At 40.7% G+C, this 15,044-nt stretch overlaps 1 protein-coding gene across 5 annotated transcripts in view; it reads right to left on the bottom strand.

The window, feature by feature from the left end:
- Window positions 1–12,982, bottom strand: part of in (inturned planar cell polarity protein) — a 58,591-nt gene extending 45,609 nt beyond the window's left edge. The window contains exons 1-4 of one of the 5 annotated variants that reach the window (XM_076208110.1): window positions 12,511–12,981; window positions 11,332–11,415; window positions 7,925–8,103; window positions 542–711 (exon numbers count right to left, since the gene is read on the bottom strand). In XM_076208110.1, the coding sequence (XP_076064225.1) occupies window positions 542–711; window positions 7,925–8,103; window positions 11,332–11,411 (429 nt within the window). In that variant the 5' untranslated portion in view covers window positions 11,412–11,415; window positions 12,511–12,981. Of the gene's footprint in view, window positions 1–541; window positions 712–7,924; window positions 8,104–9,415; window positions 9,621–11,331; window positions 11,416–12,510 lie in introns of those variants that run through there. The other 4 variants (XM_076208109.1, XM_076208114.1, XM_076208113.1 and 1 more) reach the window with 4 other exon arrangements.
- Between the last annotated feature and the right edge of the window lie 2,062 nt (window positions 12,983–15,044).

Raw genomic sequence — 15,044 nt, 5'->3', positions numbered from 1 at the left:
ATCATGATGTAAGATAAATTGGCATGACAGAAATCTTTTCAAGAATACAGTCACTTGGGATGCTGGCACATTTCACATAATAACATACTCTTGCAAATTTGCACAAGCTGATGTCAAAGTTTCAATCAGAAATATCTTACGTATCTTTTCCTTGTTCACACTAAACAATTTTATGCCACTAAAGGTATGAATCTCGTTTCAATTACGCTTCTCTTCATCTAATCTTAAGTAACTAACCTGACATCATAACAAAATTACAGTTAAAGGACTTCAACATATATTACTCCAACTAAAAATTCTTGAGGCAAAGAAGGACCACATACATCAAATCACTATGCCAATCTTGTTCAAATAAATAAAATGTGTTTTGTGATTATAAGAAATTTACTCACTTATAAAAAACAGTGAATATAAGAAAATTTAATAAGCATCAACTATACTGTTCTGTGGCAATATCAATTTTTGAATATTTGTAATAACTCCTTCTAACAGTCTCTTCTCAGTATTGAATTCAGATACAGATACCAAATAAATTACTTACATAAAGTTTTACTGTTCGCATTTCCCCACTTGGATTATCCCTGAAAGTGACTTTTGGTGCCGATGTAGTAGGAAGGTCACCAGTTTTCAGTGTTCCTTCATTTCCAGATGTTCCTGAAGACCCTTTCACTCTTACACTAGGACGTCTTTGAAGCAAGCGCATGAATTTATCTGCAAAGTAAGAGTATCATATAGAAATCAATCAATCTGTTGCCCCTGATCTCTCTTGCAGAAAACCCATGGCTTCCAGGAAACTGGCAACAGCCTCTGGGAGGGACCATAAATCACTTACAGAAGGGATATTGTGTTGTTGTCTGGGTATAGTCAGTGTGGGGCACGGTTGTATGTGGTATTCTATGTCTTCTGTGATGTGATTGTATCTTGGGCAGTCTGAATCTGAGGTGAAAGTAGTTATTTCGTGTTGGTACTGTCTTAAAGAGGGATGGTGTCCTGAGCACATGTATGCTAGTGTAGTTCTTGTCTGATGTGAAAGGGTTTTCTTTGTGGGACTTATTTCTGAGAGGGTGACCAAGAATGAGATGGATGGATGGTAAAAGGGGCAGGGTTGATAAAAGAATATTGGGTAGTTTGGGCATATGGAAAGAATGAGTGAGGAGAGACTAGCAAAAAGAGTGTGGAAGGAAGAGATAGATGGAGTGAATGTGAGGGGATGACTGAGGATGAGATGGATGGATGGGGTGAAAGGGGTCTTGAGTAAATGGGGAATGTCTGTTGAGCAGGAATGGGAGAGGACAAGGGACAGGTGTGAGTGGAGAGTTGTTGTAAAGGGATTTCTCCTTATCTACTCTAATTACTCGTGAATAGATGAGAAAGGAGGGTCACTGTGTAATAAAAGAGTGACAGTAAACCAGCTTTGGCTGCTGGGTCCTGCTGTGGTGCTGTGTCTTGCTGCATTGCTTCTGACCCAGGCAGTGGGCAGGGATGGCCCTTCATCCACAAGGAGCTAAGGTAAAAGGGGGAACAAATGGATGTTGAAAGGGTGTATTTACCTAGTTGTATTTTGTGGGAGGAGAGCTATGCTCATAGTGACCCACTGTTGTATCTTTCCGCCTCCATTTTTTTCTTAAAGTCATGTATAGGTTTAGCACTCACTGTTTCCTCTCTCAGTTTGTTCCAGAAATCTGTTACTGTGTGGAAAAATATTCTTTTTCAGAGATCTTCTGTAACTGTCTTTCTTAAGTTTCTTCTCATGTATTCTTGTATTTCTTCTGGGATAGATGAAGTGTAGGTGCCTGCCTTGGCTGGCTACCACTCTTATAAGACCTTTTAGTATATTGATCAATACAGGTAGATTTAGTCTGTTGTTCACTTTTACTGTCAGATCCTTGTGGATTGAAGGTTATATGAGTATCAAAATTGAGATATAAAATTTTAAGGTTCCTTTCCCATAGAAGGGTTTGGCTGTTTAATTCCACTGTATTTATATATCTATTTATTTATTTTATTCTATTTTTTAATTCAGTTAGTTATCTTATTATTATTATTTTTTAAGAAAACTTGGGTATTCTTAGCTCCTATTCTGTAGTTGCTATGTTGTATCAAGCCTTTGTTGTTTCTCTAACAGAGAAGCCACAGGCAGGCAGGATACAACATAGCAACAAATTCCACAAAGACAACATCACCTCATTATGTTCAACACCATTTCACCACAAAATAACACACAAACCCCACCTTCATAAGGAGGGGTGACCCCAAAGGTCCAGTACCTGGTTCCTGGATTGAGCACAAAAATTCTTCATTGAATGAATGAGATTGAATAGGTGGCAGTTATCTCTTGCAAGAGATAACTGGAGATAACTGGAGCAACAGACTAACCGACTCCTAGAGATTTTTGGGAGGCCCCTGAGGGCACCTGCCTGCTAATATGTGGTCATGGGTTGTATCTAAAACTATCCACTTCCTCCAGTCTCTCACCCTTAATACTCACTTCCAGCCTGTTGTCACTCTTTCCCCTTGTACATCTCATCACCTTACTTTTGCCCACATTTATCTTCAGCTTCCTTCTTTCACACACCTTCTCAAACTCTATCACCAACTTCCTCAATCCCTCCTCTGATCCTGCTACAAGTGCAGTGTCGTCAGCAAACAACAACTGGCTCACCTCCCACTTTTCTCCATTTTCTTTAACCATCTCCAACCCCTGACCCACCCTTGCATTCACCTCTCACACCACCCCATCCATGTATAGATTGAACAGCCAGGGCGACATAATACATCTCTGACGAAGTCCCACCTTTACCTCAAACCATTCACTCTTTCCATTTCTAATCCTAACACAAGCTCTACTACTATCGTAAAAACTCTTGACTGCTCTTAACAACTTTCCTCCTATCCCACATATCTGCAGTACCTCCCACAGTGCCTTCCTGTCCACCCTGTCGTAAGCCTTTTCCAGATCCATAAAAGTCCAAAAAACATCCTTACCTTTTCCTATAATAGATACAACAAATAAATGAATAAAAAAATTAAATTAATCGGGAGGGAGTGGGAGGGGACGAGGGTTAAGAATATTTATCTTTATTGCGACATGAGCGTCGCGGCCGTTCCTGTGACGAGTGCAGACACCACACATTAATAATCAATTAATTACTAACACATTGATTAATCAATCTATTAATTCATTTATACACCACATATTAATTACCAATTAATTACCAACACATTAATGTATTGCTCAATTAATGCGCTACATATTAATCACCAACTAATTACCAACAGTAATTAATCAATTAATATGTCACACATTAATTACCAATGAATCACAAATGCATTAACTAATTACTCAATGCTCCACACATTAATTACCAACTGCTTAACTGTGGGTCTGTTTCAGTAATTACATTAAATATTCAATTATGATTGCCGCCATTTTTTTCGGGTTTATTTGCGTGTAAACCAGTTTGATATCGCTGGTATTAAACCCCCCATATTGATATAAAAAAAAAAAAAAAAAAAAAAAAAAAACCTGAAGGTCCTTTTCCTTTCGTTCCTGCTGCCGCCAGGTGATTTTATTCACCCCTCGAGCGACCTCTTCCGACTGTAGAACACTTAATTGATTTCGTTCTGGCCAGCGACAGCGGACTTCATCAAGCAACAGTAATATAATGATTACAGTCTGGAACTGTAGTTTACAGCGCTTCTATCCTTGTAGAAACACGATAACATTGATAACACGATAACAGGATTAACACGATAACAGGAATAACACGATAACAGGATTAACACGATAACAGGAATAACACGATAACAGGAATAACACGATAACAGGATTAACACGATAACGGGAATAACACGATAACGGGATTAACACGATAACAGGAATAAAACGATAACAGTGAAAATACGATAACAGTGATAACACGATAACAGTGACAATACGATAACAGCGTCAATACGATAAGTTGTAAAACACGATAACAGTAACGCAACGATAACGATAACGAAACAATAACGATAACAAAACGATGGGCTCAAGATACAACGTCACTCGATTGACGTTGTGTTAAAACGCGCTCCCTTTTCGAGAACGCTGATCACTCCTTCGGGAGCGTGAACCGGACCCGGGTCCTCATAAAGGCCGGAGGTTTCGGCCTGGAAGCCTCTGCCGGGGTCTGGTATGCGCGTTGCTTCCAGTCGTAGGCCGAGACGTGCTTCAGGATCCCCTTTATCCTGACGGCGGGGACGAGGCCGTGGCAGGTGTTGTCGTAGAATCTTCCTTTCCACCACTCGATCTTTCGAGCCTTGAACCGGTCCCAGAAGCTCTCGCCGGTGGGCTTTCGAGGGTGGACTGACTCAGGACGTTGGTCGTCCGGGCAAGGGAGGCTTCCGGAAGTTCTTTCTGAATGGAAAAGGAGATTGATGTCTATTGCATTCTATGGATTTGGTGGTTGGTGTTTTCTTCTTCGTTTAACTATTGCTTTTCTTTGAATTCGGTGTCGATTTTGGATGGTTGTGGTTTTTTGCTATTGTTTGTTTGGAATTGTGAGTCTTGGTCGGAAGGTCAAAATTTTGGATCTATTGGATGAAAATGTCTTGGCGCAAAGAACCTGGAAGGTTCTTTGGACTATTGGTGTGGCTATTGCAGTGGTTTTCTTGTGGATCCTCCAGGTCCTCTGGGTCTTCGGCCTGTGGGGACACTCGGCGACAGGGCGCGCGGTCGCCTCCGGGGTGGGCCCAGTTCCCGGAGAGTGTCCCGATCCATCCAGAGTCGGAATAAGGGCACGAACGAGCTCAAGCAGGCGGGCAACAGGGCCGGTCTCGTCCTCGAAGACCTTCAGGCCGTTCTCGACCGCCTAGCCCTCGTCCCTGCATATGGCCAAGATCGCCCATAAGATCTCGAGGGCTTTGGCCTCGTCCACGGGCTTCCAGGACCCGTTCGATGACGTCATGACCCTGACTCGAATCTCCCCCAAATGACCTGGGCTGGTCTCGAGCGGTCACGAACGTTTCGATCGAGTCATGTACCGGTATCTCAGATTAACACTAACACCTCCGGTTTCAAACAGTACAAGGTACTGACTCCATAAGCAGTTACTATCTTAGGGAATTTTAGTGACACCCTACGCACCAGAGGCACGCTGGATTCTGTTAATACTGGAGACAAATCTATGTATATAGAAAATAAAGTTTTCCAGTTTTGAAAATTTCCTGGCGTTTTTATGACCACCTTCCGAAATCCGGCAAAAATGTCCCATTGTGTAAGGAATCTGATTGGCTGAGAGAGTGGTGACGTCACGGCAACGGAGACAACTGATTGGCCGAGTGGTGACTTCACGGCAACGAAGACGACTGATTGGACGAGAACACTGACGTCACGGCAATGGAGACGATTGATTTGCCGCGAGCGAAGGGGAGGGAGCACAAGAATGAGTTTCCCCAACTTTACGCCTCACTCAAAAAACAAAAAAACTCAGTAAAACTCAGTAACAGCCACAATTAAGAGATTCCATAGGAAAATATTGGGGTTCAACAATATGTTACGAAATAACCAAAATTACATGTACTCTGTATGAAAGTACGATCTCATAATAGATTTCGACGGAGAAATTAAAGAGGAAGAATGGGAAAAGTTTATGAAACATTATTTTGAAGGATACAAGAATTTGACTAGGAGTGGTGGTAAAAGCTGTCACGAGGAATACCAAAAGTATTTTGCCAGTATAACATAAGTTTTAGTTGTCCTCTAGCATATTCCCGCGTGACATAATGTCGCACGGTCCTGAAAACATTTCACATAATTATAATAAAATGGGCATAATTCACCCTTGACATTGGGCCGTCTATGTCTATGTATATAAAAAAATAAAGTTCTGCAGTTTTGAAAATTTCCTGGCGTTTTTATGACCACCTTCCGAAACCCGGCAAAAATGTCCCATTGTGTAAGGCAACAGCAATGATCCTGCCTGATTACGACTATGCCGTGGACGACTCTGAATCAGATGTGTCAGTCCCCCTTAAGGTTTTGGGAAAGGACTTTGCAAGAAAAATAAGAATTAAAGACGGGGAAAGAAGAAATAAAAGAAGAATTAAATGAGATCATAAGAAATATTTCAAAACGGGATGCCGATGAGTACATCGAGTGTCCCATCGGAAAAAAAAAAAAAAAAAAAAGAGACAGGAGGTCCTGGAGCGAGCGAAGCCAGGAGGCGCCGCAGGCCAAAGAAAAAAAAAAAAAAAAAAAAAAAAAAAATCTGATTATTTCTCTCTATCACGACTCTGCTTCTTAAAGGTTCTAAATGTCCCAAATTCGAGTCCTTTATGGTGAAGGGGTGACTTCCCATTTCCCCAAAAAGCACTTCACCAAATACCATTTCGCCAAATACCTTTACCACCTAGTTACTGTTGACGTCATACCCTCAGTACTCAAGAGCTGGATGAATAGAATCATCTGGTGCTAGCCAGAATAAAAAAGGGGACTTTTTTGTGTGCAAACGGGTTCAATGAAAATTAAATAACTTTTTGGTATACCGTCTAGCTGTGTGGCATTACTAACAATTCGTTTGGTTAGTCAGGAGGAGGGAAGAAAGGAGGAAGAGGAGGAGAGGAAGAGGGAAGAAAGGAAGAAGAGAATGAAGAGAAAAGGAGGGGGAAGTGGAGGAGAAGAGGAGGAAGAAGAGAAGGAGTGGGAGTACAAGAAGGAGGAAAAGGAGTATGCAGAGGAGGAGCAGGAGTACAAGGAGAAAGAGGAAGAAGAGGAAAAGGAGTGCGAGGAGGAGGAGGAGGAGGAGGAGGGAGAGGAGGAGGAAGAAGAAGAAGATGATGAAGAACAGGATGAGGAGGAGGAGGGGTTAGAGGAGGAGGAGTAGGAGTAGGAGGAAGAAAAGGAGTAGGAGGAAGAAAAGGAGGAGGAGGAGAAGGAAAAAGAGGAGGAAGAGGAAGAGGAGGAGGAGGAGAGGAGTAGGAGTAGGACAAGGAACAGGAGGAAGGAGGAAAAGGAGAGAAAGAGGGGGAGAAAGAGGAGGAGGAGGAGGAGGAGGAGGAGGAGGAGGAGGAGGAGGAGGAGGTGGGGGTGGAGGGAGCTCGAAAAGTGATGTAATCAGTTGGGGAGGTGGAGGAGGAAGAGAAGCAGAAGGAAAAGAAGGAGGAAGAGGAGGAGGAAGCAGAGAAAGAGGAGGAGGAGAAGAAAGAGGAAGCAAAGGAAGAAGAATATGAGGAGGAAGAAGAGAAGGAAGTAGAGTATGAGGAGGAGGAGGAGAAGGTAGCTTTATTCCTGGTGCTAATGCACAGGAAACAGTGCAATAGCGCCAGGAATAAAGCTAACAGGGCATTAGGCTTCATTGCTAGGACAGTAATGAATAGAAGTGCAGAAGTAATTATTAAACTCTATCTAGCGATAGTTAGACCCATCCTTGACTATGCGGTATAGTTTTGGTCTCCGTCCTACAGAATGGACATAATTCACTAGAATCAGTACAGAGAAGAATGACCAAAATGATACAAGGACTCAGAAATTTCCCTTACGAAGGGAGGCTTAGGCACCTTAACTTACACTTTCTGGAAAGACACAGAGTGTGGGGTGATCTAATAGAAGTGTCCAAGTGGATCAAAGGCTTTAACAAGGGTGATGGAAACAAGGTCATCATATTAAAACAACAGGGCAAGACGCGCAGTAATGGTTATAAACTGGATAAATTTAGGTTTAAGGGTGGTCGACGAATGGAATAAACTTAGTAACCATGTAGTAAGCGCTGAAACTATCAGTTGTTTTAAGAAACAATTAGACCACTTTATGGATGGGGATGACAGGTGGTGATGGATACAGAGCTGCCTAGTGTAGGCTTTATGGTCTCTTGCAGTTTCCTTCATTCTTATGTTCTTATGTTTTAACACAAGATAAAAAAAAATATATGTATCTTTTACATACTTTTCTTTTTCAAATCCTTCGATGGAGAAGTACAAGGTGGCTTCTTCTCCACTGCAGCTGCCGATTGTGCTCTGAGAGCCTGTACCTGCTTTTCCCGCACCGTACTCGATACATAGGATTCCGCATACATCAATGATCCATCACTTGCTACATGTTCCAACCACTCAGCTTCATCATAGCTGTCATGAAATATATGCAAATGAAAAATATTAGAAAAGAAAGGAAAGAAAATAATATACATAAAGGCATGCCTTATTAAGTGTACACATAATTTCACAAAAAAATGTATGACTGAGAATGAAAAGAGAAAGAATAGGAATGATGAGTTAAAAGATATAAACACAGAAGTCAAAGAAGTATATAAAATACTTCAGGAAACCCCTAGGCCTCACATGACTTCCATATAGATACTTCTGGAATGCAGAGAGCTAGTGGACAAGATTCACAGCTTAAATGTGCATTCACCAGAAGGAGTACCTTAAAACTGAAAGAGAGCCAGTGTGGAACCAATCTATAAAGGAGGAAAAGAAGACCCCACTCTGGAAACCAGTGTCTCCAGAGGACCAGCTTGATAGCTAAATTGTATGAGTGATTTGCAAAAGACACTATGTATTGAATATCTATAGGAACTGAAGGTTTTGACAGACAACCAATTTAGATTCAGAAATACATACATATACCAAAGGCTTTTTCCCCCTACATGGGGGGTAGCCAAAAAGAAAAATGCATAGAAACCACTCCCACCCATTCCATTTCCTCTATATTCCACTCCCCTCCACCCTCCTCCCTCCCTCTTATCTTGGCACCTCCTAGATGACGGGTCATCCTTGCATCCTGTCCACTGCCCTTGGTCAGAAAGCAGTATCAGTCTAAATAGAAGATAATATGTCTAAAATCTGTTAATATTTAACTCAAGAATTGTAGATGTGTTATAAGAGGGAGATGGATGGGTGGACTGTGTACCTATATCTTGAAGAAATCTATGACAAGTTACTATACTAACTACTATTAACTTAGAACACAATAAAGGACTAAAATGAAGCCTCTTAAAATGCACGAAACTTCTTGAAAGACTTGATACATGAAAATAATAGAATGTTAGGATGAAAGGAAGTAACTAGTAAAGTATCACAAAAACTTGGTGGGCCTGTTCTGAAGAATAGATGGACCCTCCCAGCCATAACCCTGTGTGGAGGAGGAGCAAATGGAGGTGTTATGAATGTTGATTAATTGACAGTTCCTCTTTAGGGGCATTGTGCCTTTGGGGGTCTATGTTACCATCACAGTGTCATCACATAAAGGTAAACATCACATAATAAATAGATAGCAAAAATTGAAGATAACTGGGAGAAATACACTAGCTTCATCACTAAATATATTTGTTTACATACCAAGGACCTTTTCTCCCCCTTATACGGGAAGTAACCAAGTCAAAGGAACACACCCACTCCCACCCATTCCATTCCCATCCACCATTCTTATTTCCCTCACATCTTAACTCCTAGTGGAGGAAGGGTCATTCCTGTTTCTGTTCACTGCCTGGGTCACAAGCAATGCAGCATAACACAGCACATTCACAGCATGGCCACTTCACTTATGACGATCCTTCTCCATCCCCACATGCAGAAAATAGAGAAGACGGGAATAAATCACTTCGGGCTGCATCAAAATATCATCCATACAAAACCATCCTGCACTCACTCTATCCCCTGCCTTCTCCCTTCTCTGCTCAACAGACATTTATCTCTTCCTCAAAGCCTCTTTCACCCCATCTATCCATTTCATCCTCAGTCATCTCCTCAAGTTCACTCCATCCACCTCTGCATTCCATACCTCTTTAGCTAAACTTTCTTCACTCATTCTTTGCATGTGTCCAAAACATCCAAATAAACTTTCATCAGCCCTATCTCCCAACTCCCTTTCAACCCTGACTCTCCTCCTTAACTCTTCATTCTTTATTCTATCCAACCCTTGTAACCCCTACAATATTTCTCAGACACATCATCTTGAACACATTTAAACTTCTCCTTTCTACCTCTCATAAATTCCAAGTGTCTGCCCAATAGTGTTGTAAGCACAATCACCCTTTCATATAATCTTCTCTTTGTATCCATTCCCAGATACCCATTTCTCCTGACACATTTCAATCCCCCCAAGACATTTAATTGCTTCTCTCAATCTACAGTTTACCTCCAAATCCACACCTCCATTTCCTGCCACATCTGATCCCAAATACTTAAAACTGTCCACTTCCTCCAGCCTCTCTCCTTTCAGACTTACTTCCAACTTGCTGCCACCCTCTCCCCTTGTACATCTCATCACCTTACTCTTACCCACATTTACCTTAAACTTTCTCCTATTGCATACCTTCCCAAACTCTGCAATTAACTGCCTTAATCCCTCCACTGACCCTGCCACAAGTGCAGTGTCATCCACAAACAACAACTGGCTCAAATCTCACTTCTCTCCTCTATCTCTAAACATATTCAATCCCCTGCCCATTGCCTTTGTATTTACCTCCATTACCATCCCTGTCGCAGTCCCACCTTTACCTTAATCCACTCAGTTTTTCCACTTCCAATCCTAACACTGGCTCTCCTACTTTCATAAAAACTCTAACAGTTTTCCCCAATCTCCTATATCTGCAATACCTCCCACAATACCTTCCTGTCTACCCTATTATAAGCCTTCTCCAAATCCATAAAGGCCCAAAAAACATCCTTACCTTTTGCTAAAGTTTTCTCATTAATCTGCCTTACAACAAAAATTTTGATCCATGCATCCTTTACTTTTCCTAAACCACACTGCTCCTCACCAATTACTCCTCCTGTTCCTCTCCAAATCCTCTCAATCAAAACTCTCCTAGATGTGAGTGTTGCTGTCACCTTGTAAAGAAAATGTGGTCAATCATAGTACAGTATTGTTGGTATTGCCATCAAATGAAAATATTCAAATGTCTGTAGCCACATAACTGTGTGTATTTTACAAGGCATATGGGAGGGTTTTAAATAAAATAAAAAATACACAGTGGTGGATACATTCATTCAAGTGGCTACAGCCTCAAATATTATCAATTAGTGGCAATACTAACAATATTTCAAAGAAACATCTTAGGCTGCACATGGCATACAAATAGATAATGAGACAAATACTAATATCTGAAAGTGAGTGAGTGAGAGAGAGAGAGAGAGAGAGAGAGAGAGAGAGAGAGAGAGAGAGAGAGAGAGAGAGAGAGAGAGAGAGAGAGAGAGAGAGCAAAAGAGACAGAGACACAGAGAGAGTGTGGGAGAGACAGAATAAATGGCAGTCTACGAAGATGCAAAAATACAAGCTTAAATAATTAATGAATAACCATTTCCAGTTTAGATTTACAAACAATAATTTTTTTTGGTGAACACGATATCTACCTGTATGAAGAATTACATGAATGCCGAGATGAGGACCCTGTGTAGCTGCCTCCATCAGAATCAAGGTCTTGGTCCTCCATGTTCCTATCCAAGGAAAACAAAACAATGAATAAATCTATAGATATAGTGCTTCACAAATGTGTAAACTCAGTTCTTAGGAAATCACAATTTTTTCTTTAACTAAAGGGTAGTCATTTATGAAGGTATTAAACCCTAGAATACGATGATGCCTACATAGGCATCGTGAGGTGCAAGTGGGTATATACGAGGTTGCCGGCGTTGGCATCCTGATTATATTTATTTCGTGGTTGGAGCCGAGTGACCTCCAAATTCTGCGAACAGGATTGATTACATTTTCTGTGGTTATAAACATTCAGGATGAAAGAAAACAAGTATGACAGTTATAACTTTATATTCTATAATGCACATATTGTGATGTATCATTGTACACCAGGCAGCCTAATTTGCACAAGAGCATTTGACTTGTATTGAAGAGATTAAGATTATCGCAATTCTCCCTGATGTTGATTCCACTCAAAGGGTTGTCTCTATGAGAGAAAACCTTCAATGGAGGAGACAAAACGGATGCCTCCAGAACTCATGGCTGTGACAAGTTAATTAAACCTGCTACATTTTTCAAAGTGTCTGTGAAGCACTATTAGTAAAGCTGACAAAGAACAACCTAATACTGGTTGTCGTCTATCACCGCCCAGATACAAAAAAGGATGAATTCCACAGCTTATACAAAAGCATAAGGAGCAAACCCCTAAATCAACCAACCCCACTGCTTGAAATTGTAGTACTAGGCGATGTTAACTTCCTTAATGTTAATGTCATAATCACCAGTAATGTACAGTTAAACTTGTGGCTTGGATTGGCAAGTAAGTAAGTAAGTGAATAAGTAAATCTTATACTGGTCCCAGGTGACAAAAACAGCAACCTATGGCAACAATATCCTTGACTTGATATGGACCAACAATAATCATAATGAAGGTGGTATTGATAAGATAATTGATTGTGACTCCCACATCAATATAAATATTGAATATCTGACCAATAATTATAATCCAATATCTCCCAAAACTGTATACAAAAGTGAAATAAGGGGTAGAGGTGAAAGTCATACACTGTGAACATTGTGAAATATGGGCATGTTGTAATATTCTACATTATAGTTACCTGGCACCATTTACAAAGAATCTTCTGAGCAAGTCACTAACTCTTACTCTAAGTAGAATGGGGTTGATATAATTTATTAATTAATAGCACAAACACGCTTAGTTAGTCCTCAACCCACAAACATATAATTTATATCGCTCATTTAACAGCAAAGAAAAAGTCAGAAGAATTGACACAATACATATTGCAGTATTACCTGCATTTACTAGCATCAAATAGTATATGAAACAGGTGTTTTGACGAGCTTTACATATCAACAATTGTTTTTCATGCCCGAAGGTAAACAAAGCGTTTGACATAAATATAGGATAAAGTCGCTAGAATAGCAAACTTATTACATTCTTGTTTGCACAAGAATATTACTAGAACTGTTATAAGGTCGTCTAGATTTCATAATGGTATCAGATTCTTTACATGCATAAAATCTTATTTAATACACGATGTTGTCATTGTAGCTCAGGGTGATTTACACAATAAAAATGTTTGACACCTGGTTACAAACTCGAGCAACTCCTGTATCGGGGGTCTCACTAAACGCCGACCAAAACCACACAATGATGGTTTTTGTTTAAATGCATAATTTATATATAAAAAATAGCACATGGTTGCATTATTTGACCTATTTTCTTTAAAATGTGTGATTTCCATGTAAGATTATAAAAGAGAAGTTACGTTTTTATTCTCTGCAAAACCGGCAACCAAACCCAAACAATGACGGCTTTTGCACAAATGACAAAAACGTAACTTCTTTGATGATTTAACATGGAAATCACACATTTTAAAGAAAATAGGTCAAATAATGCAACCATATGCTATTTTTTATATATAAATTATGCATTTGGGCAAAAACCGTGATTGTGTGGTTTTGGTCGGCTTTGATAATTTTGCAGAGGATAAAAACGTAACTTCTCTTTGATGATTTTACATGGAAATCACACATTTTAAAGAAAATAGGTCAAATAATGCAGCCATATGCCAATTTTTATTTAAAATTATACATTTGAGCAAAAGCCGTCATAGGTTGCCGGTTGGTAATTTTGCAGAGGATAAAAACGTAACTTCTTTTTGATCATTTTACATGGAAATCACACATCTTAAAGAAAGTAGGTCAAATAATGCAACCATATGCTATTTTTTATATATAAATTAATAATCAAGAGTCGGTCAGCAATTGCAGGTCAGAGAAAACAATCTTCTCTGACCACAATATAGTTTACATCAACACAACTTACATCAAAAGTAAGACACCGCAGGATTCCATGACTCCTCCGAACATGACACCTTTCGCCAGCTTCAACTTCTTCAGTCAAAAGGTAGACTGGGATCAATTACAACAAGACCTCAGGAAGATAGACTGGAACTGCAGGGATCTGATCCCAACACCACTCTCAACACACTATTGAGGATTCTGCTGGAGGTGTGCACTGCTTATGTGCCAAGGAAAAGCAACAAAAAGGATCGCAGATACTCCATCCCGCGAGACAGAAAAATCCTTATGCGAAAACGTGCCAACCTCAACCTAAAACTCGTTAACAATACCAATGAGACCCAAAGGCTCATAATCTCCTCAAAAATAGAGGACATAGAGCAGAAAATTAAACACTCACACGAGGAGCAGAGAAGAACAGAGGAACACCAAGCTATAGAAAACATAAGGCACAACCCGAAATTCTTCTACAGCTACTGTAAGAAGTTCCTCAAAACCAAGTCACAGATTGGGCCCCTAGTGACAGAACAAGGCACTATAACAGATGCCCCAAAGGAAACCTGCCAGATACTGGCACACCAATATAACAGTGTGTTCAGCATACCTAAGACACAGAAGGAAATCCTTGATCCCACAACCTTCTTCAACCAGACGCCCAAGAACCTGAACCAGCTTACCAACATTCGAGTGACTGAACAGGACATCAAAAAGGCGATAAAGGAGCTTAGGAGTAACTCGGCAGCAGGACCAGACGGTGTACCAGCAATCCTACTCCTAAAATGCTGCGAGGTCTTGGCAGCTCCAATACATATGTTGTGGCTAGCCTCCTTTGACAAAGGAGAGATCCCGGCACTGCTCAAACAAGCCATCATAAGCCCAATATATAAAGGAGGAGACCGGACCTTGCCAAAAAATTATCGACCTGTCGCCCTTACATCACATATCGTCAAAGTAATTGAGAAATGTGTAAGGGACAAGCTGTTCACTTACCTTGAGGTGAATAACCTCATCAAAGAGAATCAACATGGCTTCAGGAAAGGTCGATCATGCCTTTCAAACCTACTGGCACACTATGACTGGCTACTACGGAACCTGTCGGAGGGGAGAAATGTTGACGTAGTATTCCTAGATTTTGCTAAAGCCTTCGACAAGGTGGACCACGGTGTCCTCCTCCATAAGGCAAGGGATCTAGGAATCTCGGGGAAGCTAGGAGTCTGGCTCTTCAACTTTCTGACAGACCGTACACAAGCAGTCGCAGTTGATGGTGTGAAGTCAACCGAATCCAAGGTAATAAGCGGAGTACCACAAGGATCTGTGCTTGGCCCCC

The sequence above is a fragment of the Oratosquilla oratoria genome, chromosome 24 (assembly GCF_046742065.1).
Source record: "Oratosquilla oratoria isolate Oo_2021 chromosome 24, ASM4674206v1, whole genome shotgun sequence".
Classification (NCBI taxonomy): Eukaryota; Metazoa; Arthropoda; class Malacostraca; order Stomatopoda; family Squillidae; genus Oratosquilla; species Oratosquilla oratoria.
This window is presented reverse-complemented; position numbering and strand designations above follow the sequence as displayed.